Consider the following 27,113-nt stretch of genomic DNA (forward strand, 5'->3'; position numbering starts at 1 on the left):
CTGATTTTGATTCTACAAATCAAAAATACATTTCAGTTCAAAATATAAGTGTTACTGTTCAAAATTTAAAAGTAATTTACAATTCCTAAAATTATAAATAATTTTAAACTTCGGTGAACATTGTACTAAAGCATTGTTTTTTTTTTATTAAATTTGAGGAGTCGGTACAGGATTTACTCTAAATTCTAGTGATCAAACATAGTTATTAACTATATAATTTCCTTACAATTTAGGTTTTGGAATTTTACTTCCAAAACTTCGGAAAAAATTGGTTTCGGAATTATGAAAAAAAAAATATAGAAGTACAAATAATTTAAATATAGTGTTATAGATGAATGTAAATATACATTTCGTGAAATTTCTACAAAAATTGGATGTTTTAAAAAAATAAAAATTGAACCTTTTTACAATTACAGAAGAATTTGAAACAAGAGATTCCGCTCCTGTCAACGGTCTTCTGTTGTATTTCTTGACTCACCTTAGTAATGATGTAATATTAGTAGGTTACGAATTAGCAACACCAGAACTACTATACTATACACTAAATCCTAGTATCACAGCGGAGTTTCAGTGTAAGGAGAAAATGAACATGGCTCCTTCAATTTAACCCCTTGTCTTGAACGCTTGGCTTCGTGCATAAGAAGAGGATAATACCTGCAAAAAGTTAAAAAGGATGCTTTTGTCACAAATTTTTGGGTTTAGCTTTTTCAAAAGGAGGCAAGCACCAACTTCAAATCATGGATTGAAAAATTACGATTGTTATAAATTGCAGTATAATCAATTACGAGGTTAACATTTATTTTCTTATCCTTAACTAATAATTTCACATTCTACTTTCTAAAATGTATTTTACATTATAAAAGGCCAAATCCGAATATCTGCTACACCTCCACGTAATGCGAAGGCATTTTGGTAAAAGATTGTTGGTGTAAGTTAATAGGGTCGTAGTAGTACACAATAAACAGAAAGAAAGACGCATACTAACAAGGAGTAAAACTCCAAAGAAATCCCATTAGACCTGAGAATTAAAATGCCATCATACGGTACCTGGTATGTCTTTGGTCCTTTTTTTAGTAGACAATTAACGCTGTTTAAGTTTTCGATTAAAGCGTCAATATCAGGTACTTTCAAGGAAATCCTATCTGCAAGACTGTATAGTTCCTGAAAAGTAACATGGATCTTTTATAAGTACAGAAACTATCTGCAACAAAAGCAGCAGGGTGAAAAATAAAAGCACATACAGATACTGAAAAGCAATCCTTCTGTTCCAATTCCGATTGCTTATTCAGTGCATTCAGAAAGCGTTTTGCCTCTTTTTGTTGACTCATCCCACTACTTCGACCAAAATCCACGATTCCATGCTCATCAACATATTTATCAAACAGGGATTCTTTCATGATTTCAACAACATCCTGCACCACAATTTCGTTACAAGAAATCAAGACACGAGAAATTCGTCATAAGAAACAACCAAGTCTTTCCCCACCAATTGTGTCAATACCGTAATGTTCTATTTCGAACATACCATCCCTCTAAATTCTTCCTTTAATGATTTTAACTTTAGTTTTCTCCAATCTCTCTACCGTCTATATAATAACATTCCTAGTACTACCCTGTGTTCCCTCATCAAAAATAACATTCTCATCTCTATCACAACTCTCAAAGTTGTGTTAAGACAGAAATTTTCTTCGGACTTGCATTTTACTTTATTAAACTAGACAGACTAAAACAGGACCAGTGCTATTTATATTAGGGCCATACTTTCTAAGAACACCCTTCCCCTCTACTTTGTCATTTTTCATTCAAATATCCTTTTATGAAAATATCAAGAGAATTATTGTGAAATACTTCGGAAAGGAACGATGTTGGAACTAGCTTATATTCAAGTTATACAAGAATGTATGGTGAGTTAATCACTGATCATAGAATTTCAGGAAACGAGACTAAAGATTTTACTAGAGCGACTAAGATAGTGTAAGTGAAGACCATCCGTACTTGTTTAATTTACTTTTGGATGTACTTACAGGCGACATACAAATTATTATTGCTAATTGCATGTATTTTTAGATAATATAGTTTTCATTGAAAAATCATGAGAAGCCTTTAAACTTGAATTTTGGAGACATACTTTGAAGACAAGGAATTTTCACTTACAGAAAAATAAAATAAAGTATATTCGTTACAGTTTTATCAAGAGGAACGTGGCTTGGAAATAATGACGAGAGATTTGATTTGCAAGTTTCTAAATTTAAACATCTATGATCAATAGTATAAAAAGACGGAAATTAATTGGGATGTCACACATAGAACACAAGCGAGATTGCTAAAATGGGGAAAGACATCAAGAATTATTTATGATCACAAAAACACCTACAAGTTCAAGGTCAGATTTATCGTATTTCTATACATCTAGTTATACTTGGTGACTGTTGAGTTTTAAAAGGACAAGAGAAAAAATGTGAGTAACAACAATGAGAATGTTCTGATCGATGTATAAAAATATAAATATGTAAAAACAGAAATGAGAGTAACTTTCGAAAAATTCTAGAAGTATACAAAATGCTTACACTTCCAGAATTTAGTTTCATAAAATTTTTATGCTTCAAGACTTTAACTTCTGGGAGTGTGTAAAAACAATTCTGAAACATATTTATGTAATTCTGAAAATTAAAATATGAAAATGTTAAAATTTTACAAATCTGTAGACTAAATTCTGAAATGGTATTTAACCACATTTAAAGGGGTACTTTTGAAAACGTGTGGGATGTGAAGTTAGAAAAAAAAAAAAAGATTGCAAAAAGGAATACTGTGTACATAATTCATGCTAAGATATGAAAACTAACCGTTGCATCCTGGTCCGTTATTTCTACTCTCAAGTCCAGCCGAGCCCGAGCTTCAGCTAGCCTTACCAGACTTTCCAGCTGCCTAGCTGTTATAGGAGTACCGTCAGCCGAAGTATTATGATCCCTCAGTTTTAGGTAAAACTTTTGCAAGATTTCTGCAGCTGGCTTGGTCATCCTAAGAATAAATTAAAAAGAGAAGAGGCAGAAAATAAATTCATGGTTAGGTGTTGAGAGAAGAGAAAAAGTGATAAACTGAAAATCAGATGTGTATTGATTGATAAAAGAGATAAATGCAAGAGGAGGAAGGGCCTTTTATAGGCAACAAACTAACAAATTTACTAATAAACTCCTAACTAATCATGTCTCTAATATCCCTCCAAAAGTTCGGTGTTATAACACTTCCAGCTTTGACTGAACAATAGAAGTATCAAAACAAGTCGAAAGAAAAACAGAGAATGTCAGAAATACAACGGCTGAATTTATCCAAAGTATAACCACCTAATAAAGGTAGAATCATCAAAGCTTAACCACCACAGAAGGAAAAAGCTATCAAATCAACAAGGGCAACTCAAAGCTTAACCATTAAGCAGAAGACACAACTTAAGACTTAACCACTTAACAGAAGCAAACAAGACAAATGCTTAACTTCTATATAGGCACAAGCAAACAAAAAATCCACTGCTTAACAATCCATAGCAGAAGCTTACAATAGGACAAACCAATAAACCATAGTAGCCTAAGTCTTCAAAGACAACTTTTCTGCCATACCTTGCAGGCACAATATGGAGAAATGGTTCAGCAAGGACTCTACCATTTGGATCCACAGGGAATTAGAAACTTAATTGCAAGCAATGGAACCAAAACAGTGGCATGTACAATTTTGTTGATTCACTTGTCCGTGCACTGTAGTAAAGATAAGTGTGGGGTAATGATATCAACCGAGATGCTTCCAAAATCAATGTGAATCAAAGCATCAAACATTTAGTGTACAAAACTCCCCAAACGGTTACAAGGTACCTTGAACAACTGAAGTATCACAAAAACCAAAGGTACAACCAAACTAAGTTTCCAGCAAGGAACCAACCAGTTAATACTGATCCAACTGATAATCAAAGTTGCAACTATAAGTCAAAACTAGGTGCTCAAAGCTTGAACAACATACGTCTTTGAAACTCTCCAAACAAAGGCAGAATTTAATCTTCACAAACCAGTTATGTAGACAAAATCTAGAAGATCGTACAGGAGGCAAAAGAACAACAGGAATTGCAAAAAGGATTTCACCAGCAAAAGCAGAACTTCTTTGATCAATTCGTGAGGCAGAATAGTGTGGTTCTCCATGCTCCTTCGTCTTTCGCTACAGTCATCAATTTGATTGGACTCCAATCTTGATTTGAAAGTGAGAAAAAGTCTTGCATTATTTGAACAAGATTTGGTCCAAATGGAACTTGAGAGAAAAAAATTAAGATGACGTGGATATCGACTTAGGTAACATGGACGCAGACGTCAAGGATAAAAAAACGAGGCAGAAGATGACGCTGAAGTGCCTTCACCACCTTGGACTGAGAAACTAAATGAGTGAGGCAGAAATTAATATGAAGATTTAAAAGAAAAGAGTGACGGGGAAAATGAGCAAACAGTGGACAGCAGAAAAAAATCTCCTTCAAGGTCGGTGATATAGCTATGATACCATGTTAAAATTCATAGTTGAGTGATAAGAGAGAAAAAAAGTGACAAACTGAAAATATGATGTGTAGTTATGGATGAAAGAGGTTTTATTCAGGTAACAAACTAATTACTCTCCTAACAAATCTACTAATAAACTCCCTACTAATCATATCTCTAATACACAAGAATACTTAGACCAGAATCATAAAGAATACAAGACATCAAATCACCTAGGAGAGACATAACTCCTCGCATAAGCAATGTATTTGCGAAGAAGTTGACCAGGTAATGGAATAAAATCACCGTCTCTTGGGTCAAGTCTCAATCTTGAAATTAAAGGTCCAGTATTTTGTGATACAGTAGCTCTGGAATCAGATGTATCTGATTACGAACAATATTTACCGTTAGTAAATCTGGATTTACCAAAATGTAGAATGCTCTAGCATATTCGAAATTAATGCCAAATAGAGAGGTAGTAAAATAACCTCCACGTCGCTTTTTCAATGCCGGTGAAAGTTGTCCATTCCCACCATGAAGCTACGAGATACAATTGAAATATTAACCTTTAGAACCAAAAGAATAATATACAAAACACAAGATCAAATGAAAAATAATAAAACAAAAATATTGAATGGAGAATAAAATTGATAGCAAAGTGAAAACATGTCTACTGTGGGAGGATAGATTGTCCTACAGCAAGAACACTAAGATCAACCATGCAGAAATCCAATGTGATTTCAGTACGCCAAGAGGCAAAGGGTATTTCCTTTTCCAAGATTGTTATCACTCTTCATGTGTTTTCTATTGGTACTTCTGGTTATGGCATGTCTCTAATACATCTGAAGTTTAAACTTATTTAATAATTTACTTCCTTTTTAGACAAGACTAGATTCTAGATAAAGAAAGAAGTCATACGAGGGTGGGGTTAAACCTATAATAATTATGGAGAGACGAAAGTCATTTCATAATTCTTATCCTTGACACAAGCAGAAGCATAGAAGCTATAATCTGGAGAAAACAGCATGTCTCATCATTATTGACTCGCACAGTGCCAAAAAGTCACTATAGCATCATATATTGCTATAGCGTCTTGGAAAATAGCTGAAGTCAAGCAGCAGGTGGGATAAATCAATATGTACATACAAACAAACAAACAAATTGTATGGAGATAAAATAAAACATAATACTAACTTGAAAATTCAATTTTTCATGAGAAAATACTAACGAAAACAAGTTAAACTTAGCCAGCAAGATGCAAGAGGAGGTGAACTCATGTTGATGGAGGAGTAGAGGAGACCTTCCTTGTGTGAGTAGCGGTTTTTTAAATAATATGTAAAGGAAAAGTTTGAATTTCTACATAAGTGGGGGATAGGAACACTGGAACTGGGGGAAAAAAGTCGCAAAGAGTGATGCCCATTAACACAATAACTACCATCGCCCATCACAATAACAGTTTTTGGGTGGAACCACAATGGAGTCACAACAGTGGATTGGATTGGAGGATTTCTGAGACACCATAGCGCTATGGCAGCTATTTAACAACTCTTTCCCATTATTTTACTCCATCTCCCAATTATTGAAGAAATTTTCATCAAATACATCAACAATCGATGGGATATTAATATGATTGATAGCATGCATTTATGCACATGCAAAAACCTACACAAAGTAAGAATACAGTACTGACTTACTGCCATAATGTGGTCCGAGAGTCGCTTGTCCAGAAGTTCATCAGGTTTGTCCAGCAGTATGAAAATTAAATCAAAACGAGACAGGAGAGCAGCACTCATTTTCAAATTTTCATTTACAGTTTTTGCTCGGCTGCAATATGGGGTATACCATTCACTTGGCTGGCATTACTTTGATAATAACTAATATAATACAAATCAAACAACCACAATACTCCCTATATGACTTGGACAATCTTCCACCCTTGAACTAGATTTTAAAAGTGAGTTTTAATGTTTCACAGCCCATTGTCCAATTTTACAAACTTCATGATTTGTGTATCTGATCCTAATCATAAAGGAGGCGGTATAAAGGAAAATTGTAAGAACAAGACAAAAATAGAAAATGTTACTTATAATGACCACCAGCAGGATTTGCAGCAGCTAAGACAGAAGTCCTGGATGATAAACTTGCTACTAATCCCGCCTTTGCAATAGATACACATTGTTGCTCCATCGCCTCCAGTAAAGCCTGTATTATCACCACAATTTTACAGTAAGGTTTAAAGCTCATTTAAGGACACTAGAAGCCAGTAACCAGAGAACAAACCTGATGCTCTGAAGACATTTTATCAAACTCATCAATACAGCACAATCCACTGTCAGCCAGCACCATAGCACCTATCATGAATTCCGACAACCATTCACAGAAAATCAAACTAATCTTTTGTAAGGGATCATAGAAAAATGAGTTAGATAGCCCACAATATCCTATCGTTATCTAGGATAGCACAAGAGAAAAAACTTGTTCCCCTTTTTCCACCTTACTAGCAAAGATAAACTAACCTAATTCTGCATAGCTTAAGAAAACAGAACAAGCACCGGAAAACAAAACAAAGTCACCCTTTAGCCTACCTTGAAAGGAGCAGCCCATACTGCTTGGCCAGTCAATGACTAGATAATAAGGCCCAAAATAATTGCAACACATTCTAAATTTCATATTTACCATACAGAAGCAAATATTTCAAAATATGGAACAAAGAAGATCAACCTGAAGAACCAAGCAATAAAACATGACTAAGAAAAACACAATTGTTTAAAGCAAACCTCCCACCAATCATGATCAAAGTAACCTACTAATTCTGGAAATAGCACAGTACACATTGAGCCAGAAGATTAGAGTTGGATTGAGTACCAACCATAAAAAGAATTTAAGAATACAATACCTGCTTCAAAAGCATAGTCACTTGTCATAGGATCCTTCACTACAGCTACTGTGAGGCCAGCTTTTGTTGTGGCATTACCACAGACATAGATACCACGCGGAGAAACTGCTGCAGCTGCTTGTAGCAACTGGCTCTTACCTAGGCCAGGATCACCTAAAAAATCAAAATTGCAATATTAGCAGTTTGTTATATCACAACCATAACTTCTTAACATGTATATTTATTCAGCCAGCTTCAAACTGAAGAAAACATTTTTTGACAAAAAAAAAAAGAAAAACTCCTCTGCAAATAAATATTTGGAAAATTTGATTTGATTTAGAAGGTAAGCATACCAACAATTATGACATGAATATCTCCCCTCACAGGAACCTTGTTCTGATCCATAGAATGCTTCCGCACTCCACCAAATAATGACAGAGTTATCCCAGCTGTCAAAATAAGAACAAATTAACATTACAATGAGATTCACGATTTAATTACCAATTTTGAAACATTTTCCCAAAATAATCCAAATGGAGAATCATAAATAGCCTGAGTGACATTCTTACCATACAGTTTGTAACAATGCACATGTCAACCAATGGATGGTGAGATAAAAAAGAACAAAAATATGTTGGACTAGTTAGATTGTGACCTTTTGAATGGGAAATATCAACAAGGTAATTCCAACAATTATAGATAGCATTGACAAGTTACATTTTGTATTATCATTACGTTATACTATTTAGAAAACGGATACTCCGTGCCTATCAATCCATATTTTTTTAAATTAGATGTAGTTAAATATTGGTTGAGTCTTTTTGTTGAAAATAAAACATGGTGAAGTACTGCAAATATCTCTCATAGTGGAATTATTAGCAATAATTATCAGTAATAAAACTTGTGATTGAGGGACGATTTTTGTAATCAATTAGAAGACAAAACTGCCTGAATAATGCATACATGAAAGAAGAGTATCTTCTTAGAAATCCTCACATCTAATATTCTTCATCCATGTATTCGTTTGAGCTAGTCATCAAGGTGAACTATCGGCTCTAATCCCACTAATGAGTCTTTCAAGAGAAATTCACCGATGAACAAATACTAATAAGACTTGAGTTAAACCCATGTAAAATAGTTGACACCATCTCTAACCCAATCTTAAGACAATAGATTTGTGAATTTTCTTCCTTATATGTAGTTCAACTTTCTCATTTCTATACAACATAGGACTTAGACTTATACTTGGAATTCCTAACCATTATTAGTCCAAAAGTATAGATATTTACCTTTAACAAGTTCATGCCCATAGATGGATGGGCATATGGATTGAAGGATTTGGCGAAATAAATCTGGACCGTGTTCCTGTTTAAACTTTGCAACAAATTCCAAATCCTTTGAAGAAAATGAAAACAAATCGAATAGCTCAGTTGGCCTAGTTTTGGGATTAGAGTCCTGCAGATCCTGAGATGTGGACTGTGACTTTGAATTTTTTATGGATACAGCTTCAAGATACAGATAGTAAAATCCTTGGTTTCTGTTCTTCGACTTCCCTACATAAATACCAACAAGCATAAGTGAAATGGCCTGAAAATGAAGGATTTTGCTTCTTATGTTAAAGTAATTCAGATATTTAAAGCAGAAATAAGTCTTAGCCGAACAAAATACTGAAAATAGCAACAAATGCTATAGGTTTTCAGACTCCTGCATCAACAGCAGCAGAATATTTGTATAAATTTAACCAATGAACAATTTTATTTGGAATTTAAATTTGTAATCTTTGAAGATATACATGTTTAGAATACTTCTCATGCACCAGGTTTTGTCGACAGAAAAGCAGTTGGGTTGGCCTTCAAGAATTAAGCAAAGAATTGGGTGATCCAACATCAGAGGGAAAGAGAAAACTCAAGTTCTACGGACGAATATACAGCTGTGATGCTAAGACTGTGACTATTGGTGTTTCAAGACTTCATCTTTGACGGAAGCATTTTATTACCAGCGTCAGATTTCCAGGTCATATCATATATTGGTCAAACATAACAGTTAAGTTCATGAATTTGCAAATAACAAAGCTTAAATACCAGTGAACACTAAACACATAATTTTAAAAATACATATCAAACAAAGTTTAGTTATCTATGCTCACAAACTTACATTTGCTTTGTCTTTAACATCTAAGCAAGTGTTAAAACACAGAGAACAGTAAATGGTGGATAACAAAAACATGCAGGCTTAGGCTTAAGCATACCTCCTCCAATATCCATGTAAGTGTTAATTCCTCTTATAATTCCAGTAACAGTAACCACATCTCCAGGTATGCATGCATCAACAAGATCTTGGGTAAGCTCGCATTCCACTGTTCGAGGCACTCGTCCTTCTTCATGGTCTTCATGTTTTAATAATTCTTGAACTCTATTGCAGCAGGTACATCAAAAACAGTGTTTTAAAGGACTGAAGCCCTAACAATGACTAGGGGGAAAGTGATGTCAAATGTATGTGGAAGAATAGAGATAACGAGTCAAGCACCAGACTTGCCTTATTTTTTGAAAATCAATAGTTTGAGCAGTAGATCGCAACGGATTAAAGATTTTGCTCTTGCAGCCGTTTAAATTGCAAGTTGATGGTGGAGAATACTTGCCATCAGGAAATTTACGTGAAATTGGTTGTCTACATTTACAGCATTCAAAAAACATTTGCACCACCAGCGGCCTGACAGTGCTGACTTTCACAGCAGTACCACGAACTGAGACCAGTTTGTCTGTAAAATCACCAAAAGATTATAAAATATCATAATGACTCTTTTTCCTATACAATGTCAAAGCTTCAACCATGGCAACCAAACACAAAAAATAAATAAATACAATTATAAAAACGACTTAATGATTTTATGATATACCAATGTAAGCTGCTTTTAAGTTCTTCAGCGCAATCATAGTTTTAGGACAGTTATGAAGACGAACATCAACCTTTGCACCAAGCACCAGATCGTCATTCTCCGATTTGGAAAGCAAAACCTGTTTCCAATTTATTATTTAAATAATATAAAACCTTGGCCAACATTAAAACAGCACTTATTTACGCAACAACAGAAGTGACTTCAAGCATACCTTATGTACAGCAGCACTCATGCATGCGAGAGCAATTTTAGGTTTCTCCTCTAACATTTTATAAAATTCCTCAACATGACAAATCTGTTGGAACTGCTGAAAGTCAAGCGACAAGATATGGTTTCCATAACCACTTTTCACCTGTTAACATAACCCAAAAATTATCCCCATGAGAACACACAGGCAATATGTCACTGTATCCAAGACTAAGAGTCAAGAAAGCTTTAAAATCTAAAAGTATAATGATTCTATTTGTTTTTCTCCTCCCCGTGTTTTCACAAATTAAAGTTATCAAATACTGATTTAAAAAAGAAAAAGTTACACTGTTTAACTAATCCATATAAGCAAATAGTCTATCCATTGAGAGTGTAAAGAACTTTTCCAATGTAGTCTAATCATAAACTGTCATGCATGGTAAGTTTGTTACCTTTTACTTAACTAACTTAACAACGGTAAATACTGAGTTGTTTGTAGTAGGGCATAGAAATTAAACTCAAATCTTATCTACTAAGAAACAAGTTTAATTCAGTAGAAACGGATGCTTCTTCTGCTGTTCGTTAAACATTCATAACTTGTTATGACAACATATGCCGCAATTAGACAATTCAATACGGCAAACGCAAATCAGAAACATAATCCAGGTATGTTATTTAAAAATTGAATTCGCAAGTTCCGCAGTGAATGAATTGAACAAATATATCGCAATAATAACATGGAGGAGAAGAAATTGAAGAGTTAAAGACGGAGAAGAGATTGCGAAACCTGAGAAACAAGGTTTTGTCCCACCGGTGAAGAAAAGAAGGAAAAAAGAGAGGAAGCGAGATTGAACCAGGTATTCTCGACGGTTAAGAGCTGTTCAGGAAAGTAAATGTCGAGTACTTCCATTAACCTGGATTGGTCCATGGATTCGTATCCGATCCTCCGCACCGTCTCTTCTTCTGGTGTTCCGTGCATTTCGTCTCCGATTGCGTTCTTCGTCGCCTTTCTTTTTTACTCAAAAGCTTTTGGCGAGAATGAGAAAGTTCATTTCTTTATTGGCGGGAAAATTAGAAAAACAAATATGCGGTGCCAAAAGCCCCGACAAACAATGTTAGGGCTTCTATTACTGTGAATTTCGGCCATTGCTTTCTGCACTCTCTTATTTCCTTTTTGCTTAAATATCTTGGTCCTCATTATTTTTACAGTGTTTGTTGTGGATGATTTTTATTTTGACTGAATGTTTTAAATGGTCTTTATTATTGAATGTTTAAAATAATCCTCATCCTCGTAATTCGTGATTTATTTGGTCATTTTTCTGTAACATTAACGGAGCACTGTATAGGTGACACGGTTGGTTTATATCAGTGTGTGTTACATGTACTGTACATATGACTAATTAACGTTAATTTTTTAATTTAGGAGAAATTTTGCAATTAGGGAAATTTCTTCATTTTCATCTTTCTTGAGCTCGAAAATTTTTGAAATTTCTGATGTAAAATTCATTATTGATGTACTGCATTTTGACTCTCCTTAAACTTCGTTCAATTTCACTTTTGCCAAACATTGATATGCTCAAATTAAGATGTCATTTTGAACATGTTGGGATTAATATCAACATAATCAAACTAATTCATTTCTTCATTTAACAATAGTACAAAACAAATTGGACTTTAAAAGATTACACACAATAATAGTACGAATAATACAATAACAACAAGTGAAACCTATGCAGTCTCTACTCAGCAACCTTCAATGACTTCTCCAAATCATTAATCTGTCTGCCTCATTGGTGTCATGATGATGACATTTTTTTCATCAACATCACTATTTGAAAAAGTTGTAGCCCACATTATTGGAATCACCACTCTGTACAAAACAAATTCATTTCTTCATTTAACAATAGTACAAAACAAATTGGACTTTAAAAGATTACACACAATAATAGTACGAATAATACAATAACAACAAGTGAAACCTATGCAGTCTCTACTCAGCAACCTTCAATGACTTCTCCAAATCATTAATCTGTCTGCCTCATTGGTGTCATGATAATGACATTCTTTTCATCAACATCACTATTTGAAAAAGTTGTAGCCCACATTATTGGAATCACCACTCTGTAAATCAATAACACAAAAAATTAAAACCAATTTATTATTAACACAAAAATAAAAACAAATTGTACCCAAAATTTTCTACCAATATTCTTGGAGTTCTTGTCATCCTCAAACTGTCATCACTACGCAGCTACAAATCGGGGTTAATCCATTTCTCGTTGAACCACCAACAGTAGTGATACAATTGTCTCTAACTATTACAACTAGAGGTAAAGGAAGAAGATTGAGACCGTAACATACCTATATAATGGGATTGCATGAAGAAGATTGCAGCAACACCAATTGGAAATTTGGGAATGGAGGAACAAGATTACCAAAATTCACCAACTGCCCAAACATTCCTTACCAAAATCCTAGCTCACTTATTTATCCACAAATATCTAATTACCACACATGTACACGTACACACCCTAATACAAACTGTGCCATATGTACAATGCTCTGTTAATTATTTCAACGACATTACAGAAAAGGACCAAATCAAACACGAATTGTGAAAATGAGGACCATTTCAAACATTTGATAAAAATGAGGATCATTTTAAACTGTCAAAATGAGGATTATTCGCAACAAATATTACGAAAATGAGGATAAAAAAGGTATTTAAGCCTTTCTTTTTTGGCCTACACTCCATATGAGTAATAATGAAATAACAATTTTATCTTTTTATTTTTTTCTTTTTCTCTCCCGTGCTCAGCCCCTCTACCTAGAGGTGAAATCTATTACTGTGTGAGAGTCACTACCAAAGCCACTGTCCTACGACATGTAGCAGAAGAGTTTGCAGTAGAGATTAAATTGAGAAGGCAAATTGAACGGTAAAACAAAAAGATTGCCAAAAAATGGTCATTGCAAAAGATTTCCATTAAGCATTTTAAGAGTTTTGAAATGTGGAGATGTCAAAATAATCACCACACGATATTAAGGATGTCAAAAAAAATAGTTTCATATTTATAGATAAAATCTGTAAAATATGAATATTATAAATTGATATAAGTAGATAATGGATACAAATAATTTTTATACATGTTAATAAAACAGGTACAGTATCATAGTAATTTTTATACATGTTAATAAAACAGCTACGGTATCATAGATTTTCGTGCTGCTAATTTCTAATTTACCAAAATAATCTTTTATATATATATATATATATATATATATATATATATATATATATATATATATATATATATATATATATATATATATATATATATTATAGTAAATAAGTTAGTAATAGGTTTTTTCTCTACAGTTGCATATCTCATGTCTTTATGCTTCAAATAACCTCCCTCTGTTATCTTATAGGTACAATTCTTAACATTCTTCTACATCTCTACATATTTTGCATTTAAATGTCAAGGAAAACAATTGATTTACTTGAATCAGCTTTGAATTTGAATTTTATTGTTGAGATTGAAAATGCAAAAGTACAAGTTCTTTGTTGAATTTGATTTTCTTTTGGGTTTGTGAAAATGATGAAAAGGAAACTGGGGTGGCTTTAGCATAAGGGGTAAGATATTTGAACATTATTAACACAGACACATGTTAAAGGTTTGTCAACAAAGTCTTTGATCATTTATCTATCTCCATTAGGATGCTGCAATAGTGTCAATTTAATAACTTTATCTACCTTTTTCAATCTACGTCCCATCCCTCAAGTAACCAGATTTAGAATCTTTAGATGTCAGTTTTATGTTTAAGCTAAGCACATTACATTTCATGTAGACTTTATTAGAAATGCTTGTGTGCGTAAGAACAATTTGACGGTATGTACTTTTTTTTGTTTTAGGAAGTTTAACGAACAAATTTCTACTTCCAACGAAGGTGAAGAAGAAGATGCTTCTGATAATGGTGAATCAAATGCTGAAAATCAAATAATGTTCACGATTCAAGTCAAGTAGAAATTTAGAAGTTCATTTCAAATAGAATGTAACATTGATGGGAAAATACGTACTTCAATTGTACGAAACACTTGTTCACATAAGTATCAGATGTCAATAGATCACATGGACTTGAAGGAATTTTGTCTTTTTGCAACATTTATTTAAGGAGATTTCTCGAACCAGAAGAAGGGACATTATGGAGGCTTGTAATGAATGAAAATAAAATATAATGAAATTGTTATCAAATAATCAAAGGTGAATTGCAATTACTACTGATATTTGGACTCCTAGTAACCAAAATAGAGGTTTAGGAACCTACAAAGTTCGACTTGTGAGGTAATGTTTCTAAACTATATGTAGGTTCCATAAATCATATATAAAATGAGCAGTAACAGTCATATAACCTCTATTTTGGTTACCACTAGTCCACATATTAATAGTAATTACAATTTGACATTCATTCTTTGATAAGAATTTCATTATATTTTCTTTTTTCCTTGATTATAATCCTTCATAATGTCACTCCTTATATTGTTTTGAAAAATTTCCTTGAATATATGTTGTAAAGAAGACAAAATTCCTTATGTAGAACTATTGACATTGGGTACTCATGTTGAACTTTCATCTTAACAAGTGCACACTTTGTTGCTTCTTTGTTAAATACATAAAGTCCAACAACTATTACTTCACATCCTACTTTTTTGTTTTTAGAAATGCTTGTTTGATATCTCGAGTTGTTCGAAGTTTGCAAGACCTAAAGTAGGTCATCAAGTGTAATATCTCTTGTATTTCCTTATCCAAAAGTTATGAGCTACAATAATTACAAATGACTTTCCACGTTTCATCTTGTTATCTCTTAAAGTGATTTCATACAACTGAAGTGTTCTTTTTTTTCAACAATATTATCTGATTTGATTATCCTGCATCTGGTTCACCTTGGGAGTGGAAATTTGTTGCATAAACATCATAAAACAACAAAGCAATGCATATTCAATTACTAAATTAAATAATTATATCAAATCTTAAATTGGCAAAATTTTAAAGCTAGAGGACGTTTTGTCAAATTGTTTCGACGCACACAAGCATTTCCAATAAAGTCTACATAAATATAAAAAATATTCGTACCGTTACCTGCAGATATCCATTTATAATATTCATTTCTTATCCGTTGTAAATTTTATTCGCTGATACAGGTGGGTACGAATTTTGTTGACATCCATATTCGTAAATGAGTGTTAAGTTGGGTTACAAAGTTTATCGCTCACCAAAAGGTGAACCGGGTTGAGCTGACCCTTTTTTACATGCGAGTAGGGTTGATTCCCTTTGACACCTCTATTAAAAGGGATAAGCGTGTAAGGAATGCTTTGGAGCAAGTTTATGATGAATTAGTTAGCGACATTAGGAAGACAAATCAAAAGAGAACGAATGTAATAACAATCATAATATACTTTCGAATGTGTTGTAAAATTAATATTTTTTATTGCACAATTCAAAATGTAAAATTAATATTTTGAATTGTACATTTCAAGATATAATTTTTACAATATGTATAATTTATAATGCAAAACTTTAGATTTTGAATTATGAAATATGAAATGTATGGTTAATATGACATCAGAGACATTTTATAGTCTATCTTGACAAAATTTTGTAGTAACTTTTTGTATTTATTATTTCATTCGTTACCGGACTACGAATTAATGTATAATATTATCATTTCCAAATATATATAAATCATGTACCACATTATCTAGAAACAATCTAGAGAAATAAATCACACTTTATAACAAAATTTTGTAAAATTAAATTAAATTTAAAATTATTTTTTACCGATCCGTAATCTTTTGTAAAGTTAATATTATGGAATGTCCAAATCTTTTGTAAGGTTAATATTTTGGAATGTCCAATCCAAAATATTAATTTTACATTTCAAATTATATAAATCAAATTAAAAAATATATAATATTTTTCATTCTGAATTTCACAATAAAATAAATACGAATTAAATAATTCAAAACCAAAATTAAAAAACAGAAAACATTATGTTTATTTATTTCATCAGGTATAAAATTAATGTTTCAAAGACTATAATGCTGCCAGAAATCATAAGTATACAAAAGTAATACCCAAGATTTTTTTCTCTACATTCTATTGTATTGGAAAATGTCAAGTTACTTGAGTTATATTTTGGATTATTTAAGTTAAAATATATCATAATTTAAAATCTAAAATTTAAAAATATTATGAATTATATAAATAAAAGTTTTATATATCTTTTCACATTCAAAGATATATTTTAAATTTTTATATTAGATATTTAATGATAATGCATTGCCAGGTTTATGATGCATTTTAAATTATGTAATCCAAGTAAATATATAATTGTGTAATTTGAAATAACTTTTTTTTAACTATATGTTAGATACGTGTGCAAACTTTTTAATTTACTGAACATCATGGTTACACAATTAATGAAGTATTTCATGTATTACTAAACTATAAAGTTAATTCTATATAAACTTTTTAATGAGAAGGGATTCCTGTTGAAAGGGGAGCCTTTCATCCATAAATGAAGAACAATTTTGATGATGTCTACTGATCTGGGATAAAACATAGCTTGGTCTAATTAGGATATGCATTAGGATATTAGCTTCTCTTTATCAATTGTATTTCAGGCTTGCTGTGTAACTCTGTATATGATTAGCTCCTTGACTAATTGATTAGCTGTGAGTATTGTACTAAGTAAGTGAAAATATACTCACGATAATCGATTAGGTAAATGGCTAATTGAATTAGTGACAGCAAAAACCTTTGTATAAAAGCTGTTTTGTAATCTGTTTTGGGTCTGGAATTTTTGAAAGAGATCACGCAGTCTTCATTGAGAAAGAGCAATCTGAGAGACAGAAGAGCTTCAGAAGATTCTGCAATAACCCAAGCACAGATCCAAGAATGATTGATGGTTGACTCTACCATGAAGGATCTTGCTTGATTCAAGGAGCATCAAGTCAAATCTGCACAACTTAGGTGTTTTCGTTTCTTGTTTTGTTTTCTGTGTCTTTGATTACAGTAGCTTCAGTGGTTGAAGTGTGGACCTAGGTGCAATTGTGTGGATGCATTGCTCCTAGGGGAAGTTCTTGATTGTTGAATCAAGTTCTTGGGTTTTGGGGGTTAGAATTACATAGGTGTGCTTGTAATTCTTGGAACCTTTCTGTTTAATGGAATCCTCCTAAGTGTGTTACTTAGGAGAAGACTGGATGTAGATTCTTTTTGAATCGAACCAGTATAAATTGTGTGTCTTGCTTCTTTCTTCTCTCTTTTAATTCTCCTTGATTGTTTTAAAACAGTCCATTAACCCAGAACTGTGTGATTGATTAACTAAGCTTTAAACCTTAAAGACTCCTTCAAGATACACTTTAAACAAGTGAGAAACTCATCAATCAACACAGATCCATTTGTGGTTAAGAGTATTAGACAGAACTTTTTTAACAATTGGCACCAGAGCTGGCTAATCGCACGATAATCGATTAGAAAGATCCTGTTATGTCTAATACATCTCAAACCTTTGCTGAAGGGGCATCCATTAACAGGCCCCCTCTGTTTGCTGGGGAAAACTATCCCTTCTGGAAAATTCGAATGAAAATCTTTCTTGAATCAGTAGACAAAGGGGTATGGGATGCAGTGGTGAATGGACCTTTTAAACCAATTAAAATAGTGGATGGAGAGACTTTTCCTAAAGAATTCTCACAATGGACCCCTGATGAGAATAAGAGGGCACATTATGATGTTAGAGCCAAAAATATTATATCTTCTGCACTAACCTTGGATGAATTTTATAGGGTATCCGTGTGTGAATCAGCCAAAGAAATGTGGGATGTCTTGGAAGTAACCCATGAGGGCACAAATGAAGTAAAAAGGGCAAGAAAGAATACTCTCATTCAAGGGTATGAGATGTTCAGAATGAAGACTGGAGAAAGCATTTGTGATGTGCAGAAAAGATTTACACATATAGTAAATCACCTCCTAGCTCTTGGCAAGACCTTTGACAAAGAGGAACTCAATATCAAAATCTTGAAGAGCTTAAATAGGACATGGCAGCCTAAAGTGACAGCAATTTCTGAATCTAGAGACCTCACTAGCATGAGCATAGCCACTCTCTTTGGAAAATTGAGGGAACATGAATTAGAGCTTGGAAGACTCAAGGAAGAAGAGGATGGAGAAAAGAGGCACACTATAGCCTTGAAGAGTGCAGTGAAATCTGCAGTAAAACAGAAAAAGGCAGATTCTGCAGATGACTCCAATGACCACAACTCTGACAGTGAAGCCTTGAGACTAATGGTGAAAAAGTTCTCAAAATTTCTGAAGTATAAGAATAAAACTAATAACAGTCATGCAGGAAACAAGAAGCAGTCCAGATCTGGAACTCAAACCTGCTATGAATGTGGTAAGACAGGACACATCAAAGCTGATTGTCCAGTGCTGAAGATGAAGCAGAAACTGGAAGAGAAAAATGAGGCAGAGAAGCACCTGAAGAAAAAGAAAGCCTACATTGCTTGGGAAGAAAATGATTCCAGCACATCCAGTGAATCTAATGACAGCACTGAAGAGGAAAATAATCTGTGTCTGATGGCTAAAGCAGAATCATCCAAAAGCAGTGTGAGTAGTTTCACATCTGAACATGAGGAAAATAATTACTATGAATTGCTTGATGCATTTAATGAACTGCATAAGGAAGCTACAAAACTGCAAAAGTCAAATAGCAAGCGTAAAGGAGAGATTAAATGGCTTGAGGGTAGGATAAAACAGTTAGAAGAGGAAAATGAGAATCTAATAACTTGCTTGGAGAAATTAGAAAAATCTGAAAAGCATCCTAGGTCCAGATGTGAGCACTGCCCAGGACAGCTAGAAAAGATAGAGTATTTGATGAAAACTCTCTCAAAATTTACCCTAGGAAGATCCAACCTAGATGCTGTACTAGGATCTCAAAGGAGTGTGCTGAATAAAGAGGGAATTGGTTACAGTGGCAACTCTAATCGATTATCGTGTAGAAATTTCCTCAACATCAGTAAACCATCCTCTATTATCTGCACTTATTGTTCTGAACCTGGCCATTTTTCTAATTCCTGCTACTTTAAAAATTGTGGGGTTCCTAAAGGAGAGTACAAATGGGTACCTAAAGGAACACCTCAAACCACTAACATGAAAGGACCCAAGTTCAATTGGGTACCTGCATCTTCTCTTTAATCTTTGTTTCAGGTGTGTCTTGATGCAAGGAAAACAATGTAGCTTTTATATAATGGATGCTCAAGACACATGAAAGGAGATGTGAAGAAGTTCTGCAAGATATCTTACAAAGCCAATTATTGGTCATGTTACAAGAGGTGTTAATAACAAAGGTCAAATTTTAGGCATTGCCAAGGTGAAAAGTTCCTCTTCTATTGTGATATTGCAACTGATTATGGCTGTCTGCACTCTGATGTTAACCTGCGCTACTGATTTCACCTGCTGCGTTGGTAGTATTGTCATACATTGTATGCCTATTGTGTTCAAACTGTGTAGCTGCTTGCCTAACCTTGGATCTACTGCTGCATCTTTTACTTTGCTGCGCTATTTAGTTGTTTTTTTTTCTATCCCATCTTGAATATGTCTTTTTGCTACTGTCCAAAAAGGGGGAGAATTATTTTGCCACTGCATTGATAGGCTATACTGATAGGGGGAGCATAAAATTAAAGTGATATCTGTTATATGCCTATGCTGTTGTTTGCCTTGTGTGCTTGTACTGCTGTTGTGTTTGCTTAATGTGCTGCAGGCAGGCTTATCATAGTCCATGTTTTGGACATCATCAAAAAGGGGGAGATTGTTGAAAGGGGGAGCCTTTCATCCATAAATGAAGAACAATTTTGATGATGTCTACTGATCTGGGATAAAACATAGCTTGGTCTAATTAGGATATGCATTAGGATATTAGCTTCTCTTTATCAATTGTATTTCAGGCTTGCTGTGTAACTCTGTATATGATTAGCTCCTTGACTAATTGATTAGCTGTGAGTATTGTACTAAGTAAGTGAAAATATACTCACGATAATCGATTAGGTAAATGGCTAATTGAATTAGTGACAGCAAAAACCTTTGTATAAAAGCTGTTTTGTAATCTGTTTTGGGTCTGAAATTTTTGAAAGAGATCACGCAGTCTTCATTGAGAAAGAGCAATCTGAGAGACAGAAGAGCTTCAGAAGATTCTGCAATAACCCAAGCACAGATCCAAGAATGATTGATGGTTGACTCTACCATGAAGGATCTTGCTTGATTCAAGGAGCATCAAGTCAAATCTGCACAACTTAGGTGTTTTCGTTTCTTGTTTTGTTTTCTGTGTCTTTGATTACAGTAGCTTCAGTGGTTGAAGTGTGGACCTAGGTGCAATTGTGTGGATGCATTGCTCCTAGGGGAAGTTCTTGATTGTTGAATCAAGTTCTTGGGTTTTGGGGGTTAGAATTACATAGGTGTGCTTGTAATTCTTGGAACCTTTCTGTTTAATGGAATCCTCCTAAGTGTGTTACTTAGGAGAAGACTGGATGTAGATTCTTTTTGAATCGAACCAGTATAAATTGTGTGTCTTGCTTCTTTCTTCTCTCTTTTAATTCTCCTTGATTGTTTTAAAACAGTCCATTAACCCAGAACTGTGTGATTGATTAACTAAGCTTTAAACCTTAAAGACTCCTTCAAGATACACTTTAAACAAGTGAGAAACTCATCAATCAACACAGATCCCTTTGTGGTTAAGAGTATTAGACAGAACTATTTTTAACAATTCCAATTTCATTTACAAATTCAAAACTAAAAATAAAATAAGTTTTCGATGTATTCTGATTATATTTTTCCTTATTGTTTCATAATTTTAAAAAATAAATTAAAAACAAGTGTAACTAACCACGTCGAGAAATAATATCAACTAATTTTAGTTAAAAAAAAAACTTGTCGATATTAATTGAAAAGAATGAATTTCAATTGAAAAAAAACCTGATTATTATTTGTTGATATTTAACATATAAGTGAATGCTAAACTAAATTTTACATGTGAAAATAAAAAAATATTTTATCAAAACATAAAATAAAAACTGTAAATAAATCACTGAGAAATTTTCAGAAACGGAAAAAAATTACGAACCAATGGATTTTCTAAAATATATTAGGATCGAGTCAGGCTCTTACACTTTTCATTTTTATTTAATTTAATATTTTCAAACGATCAAAGTTTTCTTTATTTCCACTGTTTGGTTAGAAGTGTTGAAGTGGAATCACTTTAGCCGCTTCTTCAAAGTTCAAAATTTCCAAAACCAAAACCTTTCACAGACACTCTCTCTCCTTTCCCCTTCTCAATTCCTTCGATTAGGGATCGATGATTTCCGAATCTGCGAGTTCCATGAGAAAGAGGACCGTCCAAGACCGGCGCCTCAGCATCATCGACGTTTCTTCCGCCGATGACTCGCTTCTCGACGGAAACGCTCTTCACCATTCAGGTTATATTTCTTTTTCTCATTTGAGTTCAAGCGACACCGGTTCTTCTGAATTATTTGCTCTTTGTATGCATCGATATTCAAGATCAAATCAAACGCGTTCAAATCTTCCTTTTTCAGAAAATCAAGCGCACGGGGATTTGTTGTGCACTCCGAACTCGAAGAATTTCGAAGACGCCGCCACCAAAGTCCAGCAGTGGGAGCAGGAGCCTCACTCCAATGGCGCGTACGGAATCGGAAAACCTAAGAAAAATAGCAAATGCAATTTGCGCAAGAGTTTGGCCTGGGACAGTGCCTTTTTCACCAGCGCCGGTATTTTTTTACTTTGGTTACTTTGTTGGATGTTGAGTAGTGTTTTTTGCGTTTGATTGATGTGTGTTTTCCAGGGGTTTTGGATCCTGAGGAGTTGTCTAGTATAATTGAAGGCGTTGAGAAGGATGAGAAGCATGAATTACCGGATATACAAGAGGATGTGTACAAGTCGTGTGAGTCCATATCTACTTTAGCGAGTGATAGTTTGACTTTTGAGAGTGCGGAGGTGGAAGGTGATTTGTTTGAGGATGTAAGAGCTTCAATTCAGAAATCTAGCAGAAAGTCCAGCCCTGCTGGTGCAAACACCAAAGTCCCATCTTCTCCTGCGGTTCCACGGTTCCAAACTCATGACTGTATGTTTATGTCTGCATTATCTGTATTCACTATTCCGCGTAGACCCTTGCAATCTTTTTGCGAATTGTGAAGGGCATCCCTAAACTGTAATTTTGTTAACTAGTTTTCACAATTAGGAGTTTGCTTTTCATTAACATTATTCGAAAGGATTTTAATTATAGTTGAAACTAAAAATTGGTTTGAGGGGCATCGAATGAGTGGATAAACATTTCGAATGCTTGTTTATCTTGCCTATGTGCATTTTGAACTTCCATGAGTTCTAGAACTTATTTATTCGACTCATCTTATATTTGGTGTGCTGTTGGTTTATACTCAACTGGTCAAATTATTAACTTCTGGGTTTTTGTTTTCAGCTTCGAAAAAAGTTGGCATGGTTTCTCGCAACAAGGTAAGTCGCATTTGATATAGAGACTAGAGAGTCTTCATAATGTTATGATTATGTTTGAATGATTCTCACGAATGCATGAATAGAAATGTTTTTAATGTAAACAAAGTGGGTTGGTGAAGCTGTAAATTGATTGTTTATCTGAACTAAATAATTGAGTGTGTTGTGTCCCTAATCCCTTCCCCGAGGTGCCTATTACCAATGCTGGACATAGGTGCTGCAGAGAAATGTGGATGATTTTACACACAAAACCATAGAAATTGAGATGTCCATTTTCCATGGGAAAGAGAGATATCTATTGCCTATGGGAAATGGAGGGGATCTCTACTCGTGCATGCTGGTGAATAGGGAACAATTTTTCATGCCTGAAATAGTTTACTCTGATTGCCTCTCATAGCCCCATTCGATAAACTAAAAAATCTGTAGTAACTTTTGTATTAATATTTTAGATGAAGGCCTCACCTGGTTCTAAGAATCTAAGTTCAGGCATGCAAGGATTTGGGAAGACAATGAAAAAGAATAATCCTATTTTTCCACAACTTCCACAGGTATGCATCTAAATAAAACCACTGAAGAGAACTGGTGGCTTTTTTAATTTGCTTGCTAATGTCACGCATGCTTGTCCAATGAAATATTGAGTGGCTATATACCTGACTATTTTTGTTATTTTGAAGAAGCCTGCCGCTGCAAGGAGAGAGTCGTCTATTTTAAGACAATCAAAGGTACTACCAAAGCCTAGTTTAAGTTCCACAACTTCGTCAAAGAGAGAATCCCTTAGCAATCTACATGTTAAAGGTGAAAGGGACAAGACTAAACGAATAATTGGTGGTTAGAACATGCTTTAGCTTTTTTATTCTTTCCATTTCTCATTTTGGTAAAATGGTTGTCATTTTCTGAATTGTGGTTAAATTTTATTTTCATTTGATCTCTTCAGCTAGAGTCAGTTCAGTGACAAAAACACCTGTTATTGGGGGTTCTCGAGGTATTGTGCCTAAGCCCACACTTCCATCCAAATCATCTTCGGGACTGACAGTGCCAACCAGGACTAAATCAGTGACTTCCACATCTTCCGGTAACAATTTATCTGACAATATTGGTAAATTTTCTTTTATTTACTTAAAAAAGAGGTTATATATGTCAACCTTATCTTGCCCAGCTGTTAGAACGCCTTCAAGAATAGCTCCAAGAAATAAAGCTGAACCTGAGATTTCTAGTCTTTCAAGCTTGATGTCTGCAACAAAGCTTTCTTCTAGTATTTCACCTGCTAGTTCTATCAGTGACTTTTCGTCAGAATCATCTTCAACAATTTCTGTGGCTAAACGTGTATGTAATAGTTCAAGGTCCAGCATTGATAGTTGCTCAAGCAGAAAGGTTTTATTGGATGCTGACGCAGATCAAGGTACACATTCTCACATTCCTCAGAACGATCCAAGCTTAGAAAGGCAAGAGGATCAGCATCATAGTCAAAAGGAAAGGACAACTCCTGGAGTGGCAGTTCTTCCTCCAGCTCCCAAGAAACCTTCAGGCCTTCGTCTCCCTTCGCCAAAAATTGGCTTCTTCGATGGGGTGAGTTTTTTTTTTTTTTCTATATTTGATAGTTACAATATTTGTTGGTTAGTGGTGAGCACCATTCTCTTGGAGAAGTTCATAGATTTCATATCATTAGGACTTTGGTCCCACACTATTTTGCTGTTCTTCCAGGTGCAATATGTGCTTCTGCAAATTATGATAATTTACTTACCGCATTCTTTTTGCCTTCTCTCTATTACTCTGCATATGTTGAGTTGGTTTCATAATGCTGTGCAGGTGAAACCCTTAGTGCGCACGCCACGTGGGGGAACGCAACCACGCACTGTTGTACCTGGTAGCTTGCCAAAACATGGAGCTTTAAGTCCAAATGAAGGCCAAAACAAAACAGAAATTAGGAAGCTTCATGATTCTAAATCTATCGTGTCAATTGAAAATACAAAATCCATTAACCAGCAAGCTCCACATCCAAATTCTTTTCTTGAATCGTCAGATGTTGCAATAAAGACATCTGATGGTGCGCAGAATAAAAGCTGTTCCAACTTGCCCTTGGGTGCTGATGAAAATACATCACTCATCCCTGTAGCGGAGAAAGTCAATCATGATTTGCTACCACTTAAAGGTGTCAATAACCAGGCAAATGCTCACCATGATGATCAAATTGATAGTTTGAGCAAACAAGTGGGACATATGGACATAAATTTTGAGACACGGGAAAAGTTTAACCGTGATTCCCTTTCTTTATTTCAGACTGATATCAGCTCCCAAGATGACTCTAATGGTCTGGAGTTATCTTTAGCGAGGAGTCCCTTTGCAGTCAAGGATTCCTTTTGCAATATGGATGACGTTGTCTTTACAGAATCAACAGTTTCAGAAACAAAATCGACGCCCAACTTGCCTGTGCTTGATAGCATTATTATGAAGGAAAACAACTAAACCAGTGACATTGTGTAATTTGAACCATATATTTGCAGTTACTTTGTGCTAAAAGTGCGACTATAGAAGTCTTGATCTCTATCCAAATCTCATGAAATGAAAGTCTTTTATCATTTTTGATGTACTAGCTATACCTTTTACTTCGATGGTTATTCTTGATTTCTTACCCATGAAATCTCGTGGTACAGCGTATCGTTTTGAAGTTAATTTCTTTAAGCATTGTTGTATATAACTTGGTAGAAACCAACATCATAAAAGGAATGTGTCTTAAAATTTGTCTCAAGTGCTGTAAACCTGAGATATAGTTGGTGTATAGACTAAGCCAACAAAACAATCCATTAGCTTAACAAGCATACCAAATAGAATAACGTGTAGCAATAAATTCACAAAAATAAGTCGTACTTTTAAATAATCGTTTTTTTATTAAAATTCGTCGAAATTTTAATGAAGACTAGATTCACAAATACGTTGATCTACATTCATCTCCATTGGCAAATACAACTCAAAATATGTTTAAAAATTACTAGCTCCCTTTGCAAAAGTAAAACAAAAAGGGACACTTCACATATTTCAACCCAAAAGACTGTACTAGAAAAAAAAATAATGTTTTTCATGTTGACATACTGACTTTTTTTTTATATAAATAACTTTAGGAGAAATAAATATTGAATAATCTTTCATGTTCTTACATTTCAAATTCAGAACCAGTTCTCAAAAAATAATGTTTTTCATGTTTGTCCTTGGATGGACAGAGGTTAACTAATATTAGTTAAGAGACAACTTTTCTTTCATCTTCTCTCTTTTGTGTCTCTTCGTAGCATTTGATTACTTCATGTTGCAGAATTGGATTATTGGAGTAGGAGTCCATCATACTCTAATTGGAAAGTTACCCAATTGGTTAGAACTTCATAACTGTTAAATTGAGTATTAAAGAGGAAAATTGAAGGATTATTTGCATTTTGATGAGTAGCCTGAATTGAATTTGATAACACCAATTTTCGATTTCACTTTACCCACCGAATTGTATCATTTCAATAAATATAATTTTCATATGATTTCAAAGATATTTACAATTTTATCATGTATGTAAAATAATTATATCGCAATCAATACAATCGCAACCCTCCAGTACGTGAATTATGCAAGAAGAAGAAAAACAATTACTTATTTGAAATAATTCATATTACTTTAATATAGTAGACTAGTCTCCTTAAACACTTCAATTTGATCACCGGTGAGATGATGGTATTCTGTAAGAGACAGGTCAGGTTAGCTGGTTAAAAAGAAACATAATCAAAATTAATGATGTTAATTAACTTTCACTAACTCGTGAACTTACCCAAAATACTTGCTTTCATTTATTGATTTTGAATTTCAACGTTTTTAAGGAATAAATAAAATAAAATACATTACACACTTTTGAAAATATATTCAGCAAAAGTAAGGAGAATTCATGAGGAGATAATGATGTCAACTTCATAATTGCAAAATAAAACATAATATGATTAAATTCTTTTGAGTTACTTGAGTTGTGTACGAACGATAAAAATCAACCCTGAAGAGAAACTAAAAATTTGGGACAAATGTTAAGAAAAAGATGAGCATTGCTCTTAGGCAGA

General features: G+C 33.9%; 2 protein-coding genes across 8 annotated transcripts; one reads left to right on the forward strand and one right to left on the reverse strand.

Moving 5' to 3' along the window:
• Window positions 1-309: 309 nt before the first annotated feature.
• MCM8 (minichromosome maintenance 8) lies at window positions 310-11,592 on the reverse strand. 2 transcript variants are annotated; one of them, XM_028071306.2, is made up of 17 exons: window positions 11,250-11,592; window positions 10,488-10,628; window positions 10,277-10,394; window positions 9,916-10,138; window positions 9,629-9,792; window positions 8,670-8,933; window positions 7,734-7,829; window positions 7,402-7,554; window positions 6,786-6,856; window positions 6,589-6,707; window positions 6,200-6,329; window positions 4,994-5,045; window positions 4,739-4,889; window positions 2,844-3,018; window positions 1,242-1,412; window positions 1,048-1,161; window positions 310-654 (listed from the first exon to the last, which is right to left on the reverse strand). In XM_028071306.2, exons 1-17 carry the CDS (start codon window positions 11,439-11,441, stop codon window positions 604-606), a joined length of 2,385 nt encoding a protein of 794 aa, XP_027927107.1. In that variant the 5' UTR covers window positions 11,442-11,592; the 3' UTR covers window positions 310-603. The 2 variants fall into 2 exon arrangements, with proteins under 2 accessions (XP_027927107.1, XP_027927115.1); XM_028071314.2 differs by lacking the exons at window positions 4,739-4,889; window positions 4,994-5,045; window positions 6,200-6,329.
• Window positions 11,593-21,747: 10,155 nt separating this feature from the next.
• LOC114175340 (TRIO/F-actin-binding protein) lies at window positions 21,748-25,621 on the forward strand. Of its 6 annotated transcripts, none has more exons than XM_028060128.2 (9): window positions 21,749-21,983; window positions 22,101-22,292; window positions 22,367-22,645; window positions 23,000-23,034; window positions 23,481-23,579; window positions 23,706-23,826; window positions 23,966-24,103; window positions 24,188-24,597; window positions 24,838-25,621. In XM_028060128.2, the coding sequence occupies exons 1-9, from the start codon at window positions 21,863-21,865 to the stop codon at window positions 25,492-25,494; spliced, it is 2,052 nt and encodes a 683-aa protein (XP_027915929.2). In that variant the 5' UTR covers window positions 21,749-21,862; the 3' UTR covers window positions 25,495-25,621. The 6 variants fall into 6 exon arrangements, with proteins under 6 accessions (XP_085529267.1, XP_085529269.1, XP_027915929.2 ...); XM_085673146.1 differs by having other exon boundaries at window positions 23,709-23,826; XM_028060118.2 differs by having other exon boundaries at window positions 21,750-21,983; window positions 23,706-23,859.
• Window positions 25,622-27,113: the final 1,492 nt, after the last annotated feature.

This window comes from Vigna unguiculata, chromosome 1 (genome assembly GCF_037176805.1).
Source record: "Vigna unguiculata cultivar grain cowpea cultivar isolate G323 ecotype 2 chromosome 1, ASM3717680v1, whole genome shotgun sequence".
Lineage (NCBI taxonomy): Eukaryota > Viridiplantae > Streptophyta > Magnoliopsida > Fabales > Fabaceae > Vigna > Vigna unguiculata.